Source organism: Rhinatrema bivittatum, chromosome 2 (genome assembly GCF_901001135.1).
Source record: "Rhinatrema bivittatum chromosome 2, aRhiBiv1.1, whole genome shotgun sequence".
NCBI lineage: Eukaryota > Metazoa > Chordata > Amphibia > Gymnophiona > Rhinatrematidae > Rhinatrema > Rhinatrema bivittatum.
The window spans coordinates 335,654,202-335,669,838 of record NC_042616.1 but is presented as its reverse complement, the minus strand read 5'-3'; the positions used below and the strand labels follow the sequence as shown (position 1 = coordinate 335,669,838).

At 48.3% G+C, this 15,637-nt stretch overlaps 1 protein-coding gene across 6 annotated transcripts in view; it reads left to right on the top strand.

Annotated features, from left to right (window-relative positions):
• GOLGA4 (golgin A4) overlaps window positions 1-15,637 on the top strand; it is a 456,386-nt gene that overhangs the window by 284,545 nt on the left and 156,204 nt on the right. For all 6 annotated transcript variants that reach the window (XM_029589809.1, XM_029589811.1, XM_029589810.1 and 3 more), the window contains 2 exons: window positions 3,608-3,786; window positions 15,122-15,253. In XM_029589809.1, coding sequence (XP_029445669.1) covers window positions 3,608-3,786; window positions 15,122-15,253 — 311 coding nt within the window. The remainder of the gene's footprint in view (window positions 1-3,607; window positions 3,787-15,121; window positions 15,254-15,637) is intronic.

Genomic DNA, 15,637 nt, shown 5'->3' with positions numbered 1-15,637 from the left:
GAGGAGCAGCTCTAACAATGGCTCAAGGTAGGAGGATTGCAGCTATCCTTTAACGAGCCTTGAGGCCATGGCGTTGACCTTGCAGATTGCCTCTTGTGGCAGATTTTCTTTTGTGGTTCCCTGGTGGCTAGAGCTGGTCGGTCTCTCTCTCAGGAGCCTGAGGGAGCCAGGCTGGTGGTAGAGCAGTAATAGAATCGAGAGTGCCTTCTAGGCTTGTGAGCTGTGACCTTGTTCATGCTGCCGCCCATGCAGTTGCTTCAGTGATATCAGCTTGGTGGCTGCTGGGGCTGGGAAATTGGTCGGCAGACACCATTTCTTAGCCCAGTCTCACAAAATTATCCTTTAAGGGTTCTCTTTTATTTGGCAATGTTGTGGTGAAGATGCAAATAGATGGAGGGAAACTCAGGTCCCTCATTTGCTGGAGGATAAGAAGCCAGCTTCGCATCCCTTTCAGGCACATGGCCACTCTCAAGATTACATGCGATTTCGTCATCCTCAGTGGGCATCTTCTCACAAATCACCTTCCTTCGGGTGGTCTCTGTCATTTCCCCCTAGGAAGTCCTGGAAGGATGTGGGCTCCAGAAATGGAGCCTCTTGATCTTCTTAATGATTTGGTCTTACAGTTTGTTGCTCGAATGAGCTTAGTTGCCATAGCGTGGATTATTCTACTGGGAGTGGTTTTCTCCTTGCTTCGGGCCAGGAAAATGTTTCTACATCTCTGCCTACATTAGCTTTTGGAGAGTTTTGGAGACCTGGTGTGAGAAGCAAGATTCTCAACCTCTTGAAGTGGAGATTCCATTAATTTTGTAATTTTTGGAGGATGGATTGTGTAATGCTTTGACTCTGAATATCTTATCTGTTCAAGTGGCTTCTGTCTTGTTATGGTGGCGAGTCTTTGATGGGCCCTTGTCTGTCAGTCTGGATGTAGCCGGTGCTTGAAGGGAGTTGGGCATCTTCGTCCTCCCTTGTGTCTGTTGCCTCCTCAGTGTGACCTTAATCTGGGCCTGCATTTTCTTGGAGGGTCTGATTTTTTTTTTGGCTGCTGCGTGGCCTCTGTTTGCGATTGCTTACCTTGCAGACAGTCTTTTTCATTGTAGCAATCTGTTCTGCACATCAGGTTTCAAGCTGCAGGATTCTTCTTCTAGCCGTGATCCTTTTATATGCAGCCTCCCTGCTTCGGACTGTGCTGCCTTTGCTCAAAAGTGATTTGTAGTCTAGTAACATTTATTGCGATACTTAGATTACTAAGTCTGGCCAGAAATGTGTTCGCCTGTTTATGCTCCATGGTGGCAGTAACCAGGTTTAGCCAGTGGCACGGGCATCCATATCCTGTTGGATTGAGGAAATCTTCTTGGCAATTTATGTGGATGCCAAGATTCCCTTGCCAAATCAGACTAGACCATGTTCCATGAGGGCTCAGACGGTGTGGTGGGCGGTGAATGATTGTTGCTGTCTGTCGAGATTTGCCAAGCAGCGACATGGTAATCTGTGCTCTCCTTGTTCTTGCATTACTGTTTATTTGTTTGGGATCGGGAGGACAACATGTTTGTATGGGTGATGTTATTTGGACCCTGGTCAGCCTCCGATCCTGTTGGGAGTAGATCTGGTACATCCCACTGGTAGAGATTGGCCTGCATGAATGCCGAGGAAGGAGAAATTACTACTTACCTGATAATTTCCTTTCCTCTAATGAGGGCAGACCAATCCCCGACCTGCCCTCGGCTTCTGGTTTTTACCTTTGGTTCATCTTTTTATTGCGAACATTGGAGTGTTGTTCCTTCTATTCGTTCGAAGACTAGTAAGTGTCTTAATCAGACCCTCAGTTTAGTGAATGAGTTAATTCATTTGTCTGCATTCAGTGTTCTCAATTGATTGAAAGCATGAGTGATTGATTGTTAATAATCATTGTCAAGTATAATCAGTTTGTCCACAGTGTGACTTTTTCAGAGAATATTGGCAGGCTTATGTTGAGGCAGGGCTATATATCTGTGATGTCAGCTTTTACTCAGTCTCAAATCTGCTGATAGAGGTGTATAACACACCGGTGGGGATTGAGCTGCCCTCATTAGAGTAAAGGAAATTATCAAGTAAGTAGTAATTTCTCCTTTTTTTCCAGAGACCTCTCTTGCCCCAGATGGGGTTTTGGTTGTCTTGTGACACCAGAGGAAACTGTGCAGTCTTTGTCCAAGAGCTCTTCTGTTGGTTGGTTCTTTGTCCCCTTTTCTGTATTCAGAAGGATTTAGGCCTACTGGTGCCTCTCAGGGTTTACTGTTCAGAAACTGTGACTGTTTCACTTTTTGTGAGGCAAAGTGCACTTCTCGCCCTAAATTTGCATCACTCCCCTGCCTTATGTGCCTATTCTGCGCATCAGAGTTTTGTCTCCCGGTCTGATCTATGGATTTCTTTTATGTGGACACAACTCTTTTCCCTTCTAGACCCCCTTTTTGGTTTGTCTGACAAAAGGGAGAAAAATGGTACCTTCAGCACTATGGGGTTTCTCTGCTTTGACCTGTTTTGGGCAGCCTGTAGCTAGTGATTCACTCATGTGTGAGGACTGCCATCTTGCTTGTCCTCAGAGAAAGCAGCGTTGCTTACTTGTAACAAGTGTTCTTCGAGGACAGGAGAATGTCAGTCCTTGTGAAATCCCTCCTCCCTCCGCTGTGAATTGGTTCTCCATGTATTAGCTATATCATGGACTTGAGGGGCTCTGTCTAAGGGGGTAAGGAGATGACTACAGCTGCACATGCTCAGTAGAGCATGCTGAAAGCTCTAGAATCTTTGAGATTAAAGTTCCATGAGGGGCTCCATCGATTGATGTCACCTGTGTATGAGGACTAACATCCTGCTGTCCTCAAAAAAAATACCTGTTACAAGTAAGCAGCTCTACTTTCCTTCCCTTTGAAACATTAAATTGATCTTTGCAAACTTTAACTTATCAGACCATGTGATTTGTTACCAGCTTTTTTGCCATTGATCTATGACCGTGCTGATCTAGTCTTCTTTCTTCTGCCTGTAGCTGGTTGTCAGTCATGGTGCTATCAAGCCTACTAAAAGAGTTTTTCACATTATATGAAATATGTGGGGCTGAAGAAAAATGCCAGAAGACATCTTACCTTAGTAAAAAGAATTGGACTATTTGGATCCTACTTTAAGCTTTCTTGGCCTCAGAGCCACTAAGGAACATAAGGGCAGCAAATATAAAAGTCTGGTTTTCAAGATTTCCTCTAAGCTGGCACCAGTTAACCTGATGTGAGGGTCTCTTTGTGTCCCTTTCTCTCTCTCTCTGGAAATGTGATGTTATTCTTTGAAAATACTACTATCTTTCTGTAACAGAGATTTAAAGTGCTTCAAGCATCAGGGACTCCATCTGTATCTCTTCTTTCTTTATGGCATCTATCTAATGGACTTCTTTTAATGGGCATGAACCACCCACAGTCAAGGCCTCTTTCTTAAGCATGTTCAACACTTATGTGCTTCTAGCATTCTATGGCCCCCTTAGCTTTGCTTCTTAGTATCATCTAGAATTTTGTACACTTTATCTAAGAAAAGTTGACAATAATACTATATTTGCATCAAAAACCTCCCATACCTATTTCTCTCTTTTTAGCATTTGAGGAGCTTGAGAAAGCTTTAGGTGCATCTCAAAAAGTAGAAGAGGCACGGAGAAAAGTGAAGGCAGAGATGGCTGAACAGATTGAAGCCATAGAAAAAACTAGTGAGGAAGAACGCAGAAGCCTTCAGCAGGAATTAACCAGGGTGAAGCAAGAGGTGGTGGACATCATGAAGGTCAGTGTCTTAACACTTCAGTTTGAAAGATACGGTTTGCTTTGTCGTGACTTTAAAAAGCCCTTTTTATTTTTCAGAATTGATAACCTATTTGAAAAACCTCAAAATCATAATTATATAGCAATCCTAAAATGTTACATATTTAATTATAGCATTGGGTAATGCAGCCCCAATATTTCTTGGAAACCTTGAAAGGCTGTTGAACATTCAGTTTCACTATTCATGTTAACTGTTTTTGGTTTTTGTTCATTTTTTTTCTAAGGAATGACATTCTCAAACTTGATATTTTAAGAACAGATTTTTTTTCTAGATTGCTTATTTTGGTTTGCATTTTACCTTTCATTGTAGCATTGTGTACCATGTGATTGAATCTTCTGGCACTTTATTCTTGGGTTAATGAAGGGGTACAATATTTTCTCCTCTGACAAGCAGGATAGTAGTCAGATGGAGCCTGGCACGGAAAACTTTGTCAAAGTTTCTAGAAGCTTTGACCTGCACACTGAACATGCCTAGCATGCCACTGTCCACGCGAGGTCCCCCTTCAGTCTCTCTTTTTTCCCCGGTGCAGTTACCTTGCGATTCCTGGATCTCCACTTTTCTTGTTTTTGTGCTAAAAGTACAGTGTTTTTTTTCTGTTCCATCGTCAGGTCCCCCTTTGTGGTTGGTGCCTCCTTGGCGGGGTTGGTTAAAGTCGCTGCTTTTTCACTTCTTTGCAGTTGATTCCTGGCACCTCACCTCCTGGTGACCGTCAGTCATCGACCCCCACATCGGGCAGCTTTTATGCGTCGTCTGGCTTTCGTCGGGTCCCCCAGTGCCCGCGGACCATGTCCATCATGGATCCCAATGAGGTTTATTTCCTTTGCCTGGGGGCCTCGCACGACGTCCGTGGGTGTCAGCTGTGTGATCAGATGACCCCCAAGGGGCGTCGTGCGCCTTGATAAGATGGAAAACTTTTTGGCTCTGCAAAGTCCGCTCCATCCCCATCCGCATCGGAATCAAGGATGCCGAGTGATTGAGGGGAGCCCGTTGATAAACTCCCTCTTACTACTCTCTCTGTCTCTTCAAAGGATAGCGGGGACTGATCTCACCAGTGTCCCAGATATCGGGATCCTCTGCTTTCTCTGCGCTAAGGAAAGACTGGGCCGAGCAACGTGGGAGATCCTGTAAGCATCGCCACTGATCGCCATCGATGCACGGCCACGGTTCCAGAGCCATGCCAGTGGCGGCTGCACCTCACCGAAGCGACCCTGGCATTCGGATGCCCCATCCTCCGATGTCCCCAGGAGTCCCAGGCATTCCCCACCAATATCAGTGCTGGGCACCATGCCACCTCGGAAGATCGAGGAAGAGCTGGTGACACCTCACCCCCTCCCTCAGTCCTAGCCTCTCCGGACTTTCAGGAGGAGTTGGACCGCAAGGTGCAGACCACAGTGTTCAGAGCTCTTCGGAGCATGGAGCCACCTGTGCCACCAGTCCACATGCTGCTGCCGGAGCCCCTGCCATCTATCCTAGCACCTCTGCTTGAGCATCTGGATGTTCCTTTAGGCACCCTACTGAAGCAACCAGTGCCCAAAGGACCTTCGGTTCCCCAGTGACCACTGATGCCCCCCTCTGGAGAGATCCCTATCATCAGGTCCTCCGAGGAGGAAGACGTGGCCGGTGCCATGTTCCCGAGGCCTTGGTTCCTCGAGCGTTTACCAGGTCCTTCCTGCCTCCTGTGGCTTTCAGTCCCCTCAATGCCAGGGGAACTATCGATTCCCACGGTCCCTCGAGTCCTCCGAAGCTGCTGGAGCCCAGGGCTGATATCCCCGACAGGCCTCATCCGCATTGCGTTGGCCAGATGATCCCCTCTCCGAGCCTTCACTACCTGAGGAATGGCATTGGTACCCTCAGGGCTTTGTCAGGGCCATGCCCAAGGCTATCCCCTTCCAACTGCTTACTGTGCGACATAAAATATTGGAGATACTCCAGTTTGTCGAAGCTCAAGGACCTCCTCCTTTGGATGTGGGACCAGCCGATCTCCATCTCCCCCGTCAATCTGCTGCACCAGATAGGATGCCACCTTGCAGCAAGCCATAGGCTTCATATGAGCACGTAATGCCGCCTACCAGTTTTACGTGGCTCGGTACAACCGGAACCTGTGGAAGTGGGTCCAGGATTTCACGGAGACCCTGCAGCAGCAGCAGTAGCAGGAGGCGCTTTCGGCTATTGTCCTTCAAGGTTTGGAGGCTGGCAAACATGAGGTGCGGTCCACCTATGATGTCTTTGAAACTGTGGCTCGTGTAGCTGCTGTGGGCATCGGAGCCCGTAGGATAGCCTGACTCAGGGCCTCTGACCTCCATCCAGAGGTGCAGGAAAAGCTAGCTGACTTCCCCTGTACAGGTGACAACCTTTTTGGGGATAAGGTCTGGGATTCAGTGCCCAATTGAAGGACCACCATGACACCCTTCAGCAGCTGTCTGCTAGCGCCTCCGATGCCCCTTCCTCTGCCAGAAAATCTTCCAGGCCCAGTTCCAGGGAGCCCTTTTACAGGCAGCAGAAATAGTATCCTTCGGCCTCCAAAGCTCACACACCATGCATTAGCTCTAGGGGCCACCCTTGACAGCAGGGAGCACCCATGCCTCAGCCAGCGCCCCTGCAGGCTCCAGCTACAGGATTTTGACTGGCTGCGAGGGAACACGAGTCAGCCGAGTATATACCCCTGACGATCCCCCATTAGGGGGCAGGATCCTCGGTTTTGCCCATTGCTGGAAGGAAATCACCTTGGACTGATGGGTCCTTGCTGTAGTCCATCAGGGGTACCGAATCAACTTCAGTCGGCTCCCAGAGGCCTCTCCCCCATTTCCATCATATGGTTCATCCACCCAGCAGGCTATACTTCGGACAGAACTCTCTGCCTTTCTTGCGGTGGGGGCAGTAGAGCCCGTCCCTCACCCTCTACAGGGCAAGGGTTCTATTCCAGGTATTTTCTTATACCGAAGAGAAGTGGGGGCTTGCGCCTCATTCTCAACCTCAGGGCGTTGAACAAGTTTCTCTTAAAAGAAAGTTCAAAATGGTCTCTCTGGGTATGCTGATACCTCTCCTGATAAGAGGAGACTGGCTCTGCTGGCTCGATCTCAAGGAGGCTTATGCTCACATCGCAGTCTTCCCTGGCCACAGGAAATACCTCCGTTTCATGGTGGGGAAGGCTCACTATCAATTCAAGGTGTTGCCGTTTGGGCTGGCTTCAGCCCCTCATGTCTTCACCAACTGTCTAGCGGTGGTGGCGTTGTAACTCTGACATTGTGCAGTACACATCTTCCCGTACCTAGACAACTGGTTGATCAAGAGCAACTCCCACCCAGGGACCCTAAATGCTCTGGCTCTCATAGTGTGAACGCTGCAGTCTTTGGGGTTCATGATCAACTACCCAAAGTCTCAACTTTCCCGTCTCCTCAATTGGACTATATAGGGATCAGGCTGGACATGGTGCAGGCCAAATATTTTGCCTTGCGACCTGGCCCTTTATCTCACGGACAGCCTTTGTGCGGAGCAGTCAGCATGTGACTGCCTGCCTCCTGCTCCACTTATTAGGCCATGTGGCCACCTTGGTCCATGTTACCCCTCTCGCCCGTTTGCATATGCACGGGGTGCAGTGGACCCTGCGGGCGCAGTGGCAACAGACCTCCCAAGATCTCGAGACTTCTCTCTTGGTCACGGAGCCTCTGAGGACATCCCTGTCCTTGTGGAGGAACATCTCCAACCGGCAGCAGGATGATCCCTTCCAGGCGATACCGCCTCAAGTGCTACACTCAACCGATGCATTCCCTCAAGGCTGGGGAGCCCATGTGGACAGCCTTCACACACAGGGTCTCTGGACCACCCGCGAAGCCTGCTGCCAAATATACTTCCTGGAGCTTCGGGCGATTCGCTATGCTCTGTGGGCGTTCAGGGACCAGTTGTCCTGATCAGGTCGGACAACCAGGTAGCAATGTGGTATATCAACAAACAGGGAGGCACGGGGTCATTCCTCCTTTGTTTACAAGGTGGTACAGGCATGGTCCTGGGCTCTATCGCAGGGAATGTTGCTCCGGGCGACATACCTGCCTGGGACACTAAATGTGCTAGCGGGCCGGCTAAGCCACTTCTTTCAGCCACACAATTGGACTCTGAAGCCGGGAGTAGCAGCCAGAATCTTCCATCAGTGGGGTACCCCACATGTGGATCTCTTCGTCTCCCTGTACAACCACAAGGTGAGCAGTTTCTGCTACCTGTCACCGAGGGGCAGATGTCTGGCCTGCAACGCCTTCTCCCTTCATACCCTGCTGCATACTCTCCTTTCCCGCTCTTCTTGAAGACCCTGTTGATGCTTCAACAGGTCTGGTTCCCTCCTTAGGGATCTGTTGATCAGGGACCCTATTCAGCTGGGGACTGCGCCCGACCTGATAACTCAGAACCAGGGCGTCCTGCGCCACCCGAACCTCCGGGCACTGGCCCTCTCGGCATGGATGTTGAGAGCACAGTTCTCCAGCCCCTGAACCTTTCGGCCAGTGTCTCCCAGGTCTTGATGGCCTCTAGAAAGCTTTCCACCAGAAAGTCGTACAATTCGAAGTGGAGACAGTTCTCCATCTGGTGTGTGGGGCTTGTACTGGATCCATTCACATGCCCCCTTCCAAAACTTTTGGACTACTTGTGGCACCTTTCAGAGTCTGGGCTCCAAACCACTCAGTCAGGGTCCATCTCAGCGCAGTTGGTGCGTACCATCGAGGCATCACTGGCACACTGATATCGGTGCAGCCCTTGGTGGGTCATTTTATGAGGGACCTACTTCAGTTGAAGCCCCCTCTTTGGCCCCCTACTGCATCCTGGGATTTTAACGCTGTCCTTGCATGGCTCATGCATCCTCCCTTCGAGCCACTGAATTCTTGCGATCCGAAGTTCCTTACCTGGAAAGTCATTTTCCTAGTGGCGATTACTTTGGCTCATAGACTCAGTGAGCTTCAGGCCTTGGTCAAGTACCTGTCATACCGTCTTGTGACACATCCTTAGTTCCTGCCTAAGGTAGTGTCTGATTTCTACATCAGTCAGTCCATTGTTCTGCCCACCATCTTTCCCAGCCTCATTCCCACCCAGGAGAATGGGCCCTTCATACGCTGAACTGCAAGAGGGCCTTGGCTTTCTACTTAGAACGCACAGCTGGGCACCAACAGTCAACTCAGCTCTTTGTGTCCTGGGATCCCAATAGGCTGGGCATGGCGGTGGGTAAGCAGACCTTATCCAACTGGCTAGCAGATTGTATCACCTTCTGCAATGTGCAGGCTGGCCTTCAGCTAACTGGCCACATCAAAGCTCATTCTGTGTGGGCCATGGCGATGTCGGTGGCTCAATTGCGAGTGCTTCCCGTCGTTGAAATTTGTCAGGCCGCAACGTGGAGTTCTCTTCACACGTTCGCGGCTCACTGCTGCTTGAACAAAGATGGGCGGCAGGACAGTGCATTTGGTCAGTCCGTCCTGCACAATATTTTCCATGCCTGAACCCAACTCTTCCAGCCTAGTGCTCTTGGTTGATGCCAGGCAGTCTCCTGCCAAACAGCAGTGCCATAGTTGTGTTGTGCCTATTGGTACATTGTTGGCATCTGTTGGTCTCTCCTATTCATAGAGACAGCCTGGAGCTTGGTATTCACCTATATGTGAGGGCTACCATCCTGCTTGTCCTAGGAGAAAGCGCAGTTGCTTACCTGTAACAGGTCTTCTCCTAGGACAGCAGGATGTTAGTCTTCAGGAATCCCGTCCGCCTCCCCGCGGAGTTGGTTCTCCTGTGTTTTGTTGTTTTATTTTTTCACTCATATTTTTATCTGTTACGAGACTGAAGGGGGACCTCGTGTGGATGCATGGATAGTGGCATGCTCAGTGTGCAGGTCAAAGCTTCTAGAAACTTTGACAGAAGGTTTTCTTGCCAGGTTCCATCTGATGATGTCACCCACATGTGAGGACTAACATTCTGCTGTCCTAGGACAAACCTGTTACAGGTAAGCAACTGCGCTTTATGAGCACCTAGCTCAAATAGTCCTTAAACTCAGGTGCATGTACCCTCTTTCTCTGTCTGTATTTGTGGCTGTGCTGGTTTTGCCCTTACATAAATATGTTTCTCCTTGGACAAGTAGGATGGTAGTCCTCACATGTAGATGACATCATCCGATGGTGCCCGGCATGGAAAACATTTGTCAAAGTTTCTAGAAGCTTTGACCAGCACACTGAGCATGCCCAGGCTGCTGCTATCTGCGCGCCCACGCGAGGTCCCCCTTCATTCTCTTCTTTTCCGTGGTGCAATTGCTTCGCAGTTGTGGAGCTCTCAATATTTTCTTGAATAAGTTTCGGGTTCCTGTCATTTTCCTCGTCTGATCCCCCTTCACGGTTGGTGCCTCCTCGGTCTGGTAGGTTTTCTATTGCCTTTTTTCCCAACTTTGCGGTCGATTCCCGACTTTCGCCTTGCGGTGACCGCTAGTCATCGACTGCACAGCGGTTGTTTTTATGGCATCAACCGGTTTTCTTCGATGCCTCCAGTGCCCATGGACCATGTCCATCATGGATCCACCTGAGGTCTGCAATCTCTGCCTGGGGTCCTCGCATGACATCTATAGGTGCCGTCTGTGCAATCAGATGACCCCTAAAGGGTGTCGGGCAAGCCTTGATAAGATGGATAAACTTTTCGGGGCCTCAAAGTCTGCTCCTTCTACTTCTGCGTCAGTCCCATCGACGCTGAGAGGTCGTGGGGAGCCTTCGGATATGCTTCCCCTGGCTGTTCCTCTCACTAGTACCTCCAGGGATCGAAGGGATGGTGATAGATCCTTGATGGTCTCACCGCTCTCCTGGACATCAGGATCGTCCACTTTCTCAGCCCTGGGAAAAGACTAGGCCGAGCACCAAAGAAGATCCCGCAAGCATCGCCACTGGTCACCATTGATGCATGGCACCAGTTCCAGGCTGGCATTGGCGCCTGCTGAGCCGCCTTCGAAGCAACACCGGCCATCAGAGCCCCCATCCTCCAATGTCCCTGGTAGTCTTTGGCGTTCCCCACCGACATCGGTGCTGGGCACCATGCCATCTCGGAGATTCAAGGAAGAGCCGGTGATGCCTTGACCCCCTCCATCAGTCCTGACTACTCCGGAGTTTCAGAAGGAGTTGGACCACAGGATGCAGTCTGCGGTGCTCAAAGCGCTCCAGAGCATTGAGCTGCTGACCCAATAAATGCCATTTCCAGTTTGGCGTTGACTTGACTTTGCTCCTTCACGTGATAACGGCAAAGTCCAAGGACCAAGTTTGGATGGGGGGGAGGGGGCAATGCTTTAAAGCTTGATTTTCCCTATTATTTTTTACTTTTTATAGTGGGGCCGCCTTAGCAGTCATCCATATGTTGAGTGGGGGGGGTTTCTTCCCAGACCCCTAGGGTCATTTATACATTTGGGGGTTACAATTTGAGCCTCAGGTTCTTTAATGCGATGTGGTCCTAGTTGAGGTGGGCTGCCATGGTGTGTATAAACCCTGTTTCTTTGTGCGATCTTTTTTTTTTTTTTTTTTGTTGCACGTTTATCCCACAATAAAAAAAAATCATGCAGTGGAACCACCACAATAATTTGTTAGGAAGGGGCAAAACATCGAAGCAACATCACCTCACAATATTTTGCAGCTACCATGATAAAATATCATGGCTTCTTAAATGACCCTGTAAGTTTTTTTTTTTCCAAATATAAAGTTGATTAGAATATATTTTTCTTTCCTTGTGTCTTAAAACTCTCCATTTACTTGCTCAGAGCGATTTTTTTTTTTTAAGGTAGAGCTAAAAGCACTCATGTCGGTGTAAGACTGGCATTATAGTAAGATGTAGTGAGATTTCTGGTGCACATTTCCCTGGGATCCTATTAATAATCAGGGTGATCCAGTACCGAGCGGTAGGAAGAGCTGCGTTAGTGCCTACGGCACCCGCGGTTACCGCCCGCACAGTGCAGCTCACCTACCGCTCGATCCTGAAGCCTAATTATATGTAAATGTAAGCCGCGTCCGAAAAGCCTTAGTCCCGCGCAACCCAGGATACTGGATAGAGCGCCTATACAGGATCCTGGGTGCGCGGGCCTAAGGCTTCACGCCACGCTGGTATCTGTCATTTCAAATGTCATTTGAAATGACAGATACCAGGAAGTCTGGTCCGATCGGATGCAAAAATAAGTTGCTTCGCCGCTGTCATCTCTCTCCTCTCCTCCCGAAGCAGGCCTTGCTCCGGGAGGTGGAGAGAGAGATGACAGTGGCGAAGCAACTTACTTTTCCATCTGATCTGACCCGACAGCGCTTCTCCCCCCCTCCCGGAGCAAGGCCTGCTTCGGGAGGAGGGGAGAGAGATGACAGCGGCGAAGCTTTCCCCCAGCCCGGACCCGACCCGGACCCCCAACCCGGACACGACCTGACCGCTGTCAGTCTGTTCTCCCTCCTCCCGGAGCAAGGCTGCTTTCGCGCCCTGCTCCGGGAGGGGGGAGAAGAGGTGACAGCGGCGAAGCAAAAAAAAAAAGGGGAGCATATTTTGTTTTTTTTCAAAAGCGACTTACTTTTGGGATCTGTCAAGATCCCAAAAGTAAGTCGCTTTTGGACGCCGGCAAAACTTATCTTTTTTGCAGCCATCAGCCATCAGCAGGAACACGATCTGGCTCCTGTAGCTCCTCCCAACAAGATGGCCGCCTGCACGGGGAAAGGGTACAATTGGCCGCTGAAGACGTGACGTCACGACGTTTGGCGTCACGGGATGTGACGCCACATCTTCAGCGGCCAATTGTACGCTTTCCCCGTGCAGGCGGCCATCTTGTTGGGAGGAGCTACGGGAGCCAGATCGTGTTCCTGCTGATGGCTGCAAAAAAAGATAAGTTTTGCCGGCGTCCAAAAGCGACTTACTTTTGGGATCTTGACAGATCCCAAAAGTAAGTCGCTTTTGAAAAAAAACAAAATTGTCAATTTGGAAAAAAAAAAACCAAAATTGCTTTTGGTTTTTTTTAGCTTCGCTGCTCAGTTTCTATTTTCCCCCGTCCCAGAGCAAGGCTGCTTTTCGCGCCCTGCTCCGGGAGGGGGGAGAAGAGACACTGAGCGGCGAAACAACTTACTAGCTTTTGTTTTTTTTCGCTTCACCGCTCAGTTTCTATTTTCCCCCGTCCCGGAGCAAGGCTGCTTTTCGCGCCCTGCTCCGGGAGGGGGGAGAAGAACTGAAGCGGCGAAGCAACTTACTTGCACGGGGGAAAGCGGTCTCCGTGGCAGCCCCAGTCCTCTCCCCTCCTCCCGAAGCCAAAAAAAAAAGCGAAAAAAACGTTGCAGCCCCCCTCCGATGTCCAGAGGGGGCTGCAACGTTTTTTTCGCTTTTTTTTGGCTTCGGGAGGAGGGGAGAGGACTGGGGCTGCCACGGAGACCGGCACCCATGATCGCGGCCGGGGCAGGTGAGCGGGGGCTGGGGGAAAGCTTGCCACCTACCCTTACCCATGCCTCTACCGCCTGGGTCAGGGTAGGCGGTAAGTTTGCAGGTTAAACGCGCGACAAAACGGCAGGGAAAGGTAGCGATAGTCGGGGCGCGGGTTACGGGATGCTAGGGGAATAGCTAATTGGCTCGTTTGCATGCAATATCGCGCTAATTCGCTCGTTTGCATGCAATATACATGCCGCGGGCGGAAGGGGTTGCCCGGGGAATTTAGGACGCGGTAGGAGTAGGTTAAAGGGGATTCGGGATCGCAGGAAGGGCTAACGCGGCCGAAACGTGAGTTAAAAGCGGCTTAGGAGCAGGGTAAACGCGGCCGCACTTTACAGGATAGGCCTGAATATTATTGAATCCTCACACAAAGCCTCATCAGCGTGATAAATCGTTTTCCCTGCCTCTTGCTGGACTGATGTGTAATCTCCTATAGAAATTTTTTCTAGCAAATCAAATGAGCATCATTTGGGAAGGAGGAGGATCCAGTTTACAAAGTTCCCATATTTTGTAATCCAAGAAGCTGTCTTTTTTTTTTTAAACTACTGTCTGTTTAGTTTTAAGGCTCTGATTGTACGACAATAAATATCATGTTTAGGATGTAGGCTCAAGCAGAGCAAAAAATGGCATGGCATATAAGTTTGGTTCGATATAAAAAATACTTTAAGTACAATAACATAATAAAGAAACCTGACGTTACTTTTTTTTTTTTTTTTTTTTTTTTTTTTTTAAATTGTCATCAGCTAAATCTCGGGAAAGTCATGAGGCACAGAGAGTTTTATCACCTCCCTTTTAAACATTTCATCTGCATGGTTTGATTATGATACATGTACTTCACATTTTCATGGGTTTTCAACATATCTCAGGTTTGAGAAACAAAATGTAAACTTTCTTCTGCTTTAGTTGGATTGAATATCTGCCACAATAGTGGCTTAACTTTTAAATGAAAGGATCTGTATTTGAGTGATAAACTCCAGTGGGCAAGGCATTTACTGACAGTGGCATTTCTGGAGGAGTTAAACCGGTCAGTACGTTAACTGACAGTAAACAGCCTTTACAGAAGGTATTTATTACTATCATCTAATATTTAATTTGCTTTTTTGCACACTTAAAAATTTATTTTGCATATTTTTTGGCCTAGTATTTCTTTCCCTCCTCTAGTATTTCTTCCAGTAGTCTCCTCCCTCCCCCCTGCTGCTTTGGGTTTCTAGCACAATTAGAAAACTAGTCTCTATTTAGGTTATGGCAGTTTCAGTTGCAACAATTAGGGATTTTTTTTCCCCATTTTTGATCACCTCTCTATCCCCTGGCCGCCAAATCTAACTAAATCATCACAGGAACACTCCTCAGGCAATAGCCACACACCACTACGCCCTCTAGAGCTCTGGTTTGTGTAGGCCCAGAGTCTGACAATTAGGTGATGCCCTTGCTCAGTGGTTGAGACTTCCTGCACCCTAGGGACTTTGAATACTAATCTAATTGATGCTAAAATAAAGACTTACTCAAAATCATTTGAATATGTTTTTTCTGAAAAAAAATTTACCCATGTCAAACCACGTAATTTGAAAAACATGGCATTTCTCTGGAATTAATGCTTTGGTTTAAGACATGTATATGATTTGCCATGTCAGAATTCTAATTAGTTTATAATATCTGTTAATAAGCTAAATTAAAAGGTAAATATTTAATGATACTTTGCTGCTCCCATCATGCTGACAATCCGTGCAATTGGTCTTTAATCTCTCTTTGCTTTTCCATCCCTCTTAAATGAAAAATATCCAGGTCCGGAAAAAAAAAGATCAAATGTACTTTTATTTTATCCTTTGAAAACATTGCACTTTTCTTTCTGGTTGGCCAGCAGAAATCGTCTGAAGATCGTGTAGCTGAGCTGGAGAAAGCACACGCTAAAATCCTGTCTTGCAAAGAACAGGACGTGACAGAGAAACTACAGGCTCAAGAGCTAGAGTTTCAGGAACGACTGAAGGCAGCACTTGTAAGCACCGCTATTCATGACAAAATTCTATTAAAGCATCGAGCACTACTCTTTCTTTCTTTCTTTCTTTCTTTCTTTCTATATTTTATCTATTTGGTCAGGCTCGCCTTTCCAACCAAACTCACAGTCAATTTTTAACAGTACAAGTTGGAAACTGAGGCACTGTTGGCCTTCACTTGTGTTTGCTAGGGGATGTTTCTCTGATTAAGCCTCAATTTCTTAATTACTTAGTCATTACAGCAACACTCCTCATTACAGGTTTCAAACAGACCATGGTCCTGTTTGGAAACTGAATTCCAACCATAGGAATTGCTATTGTTCCCTCCCTCCAATTTCTACCTCCTGAGTGCTGGTACTTTCTCTTTGTTTATCGTATTACTACAC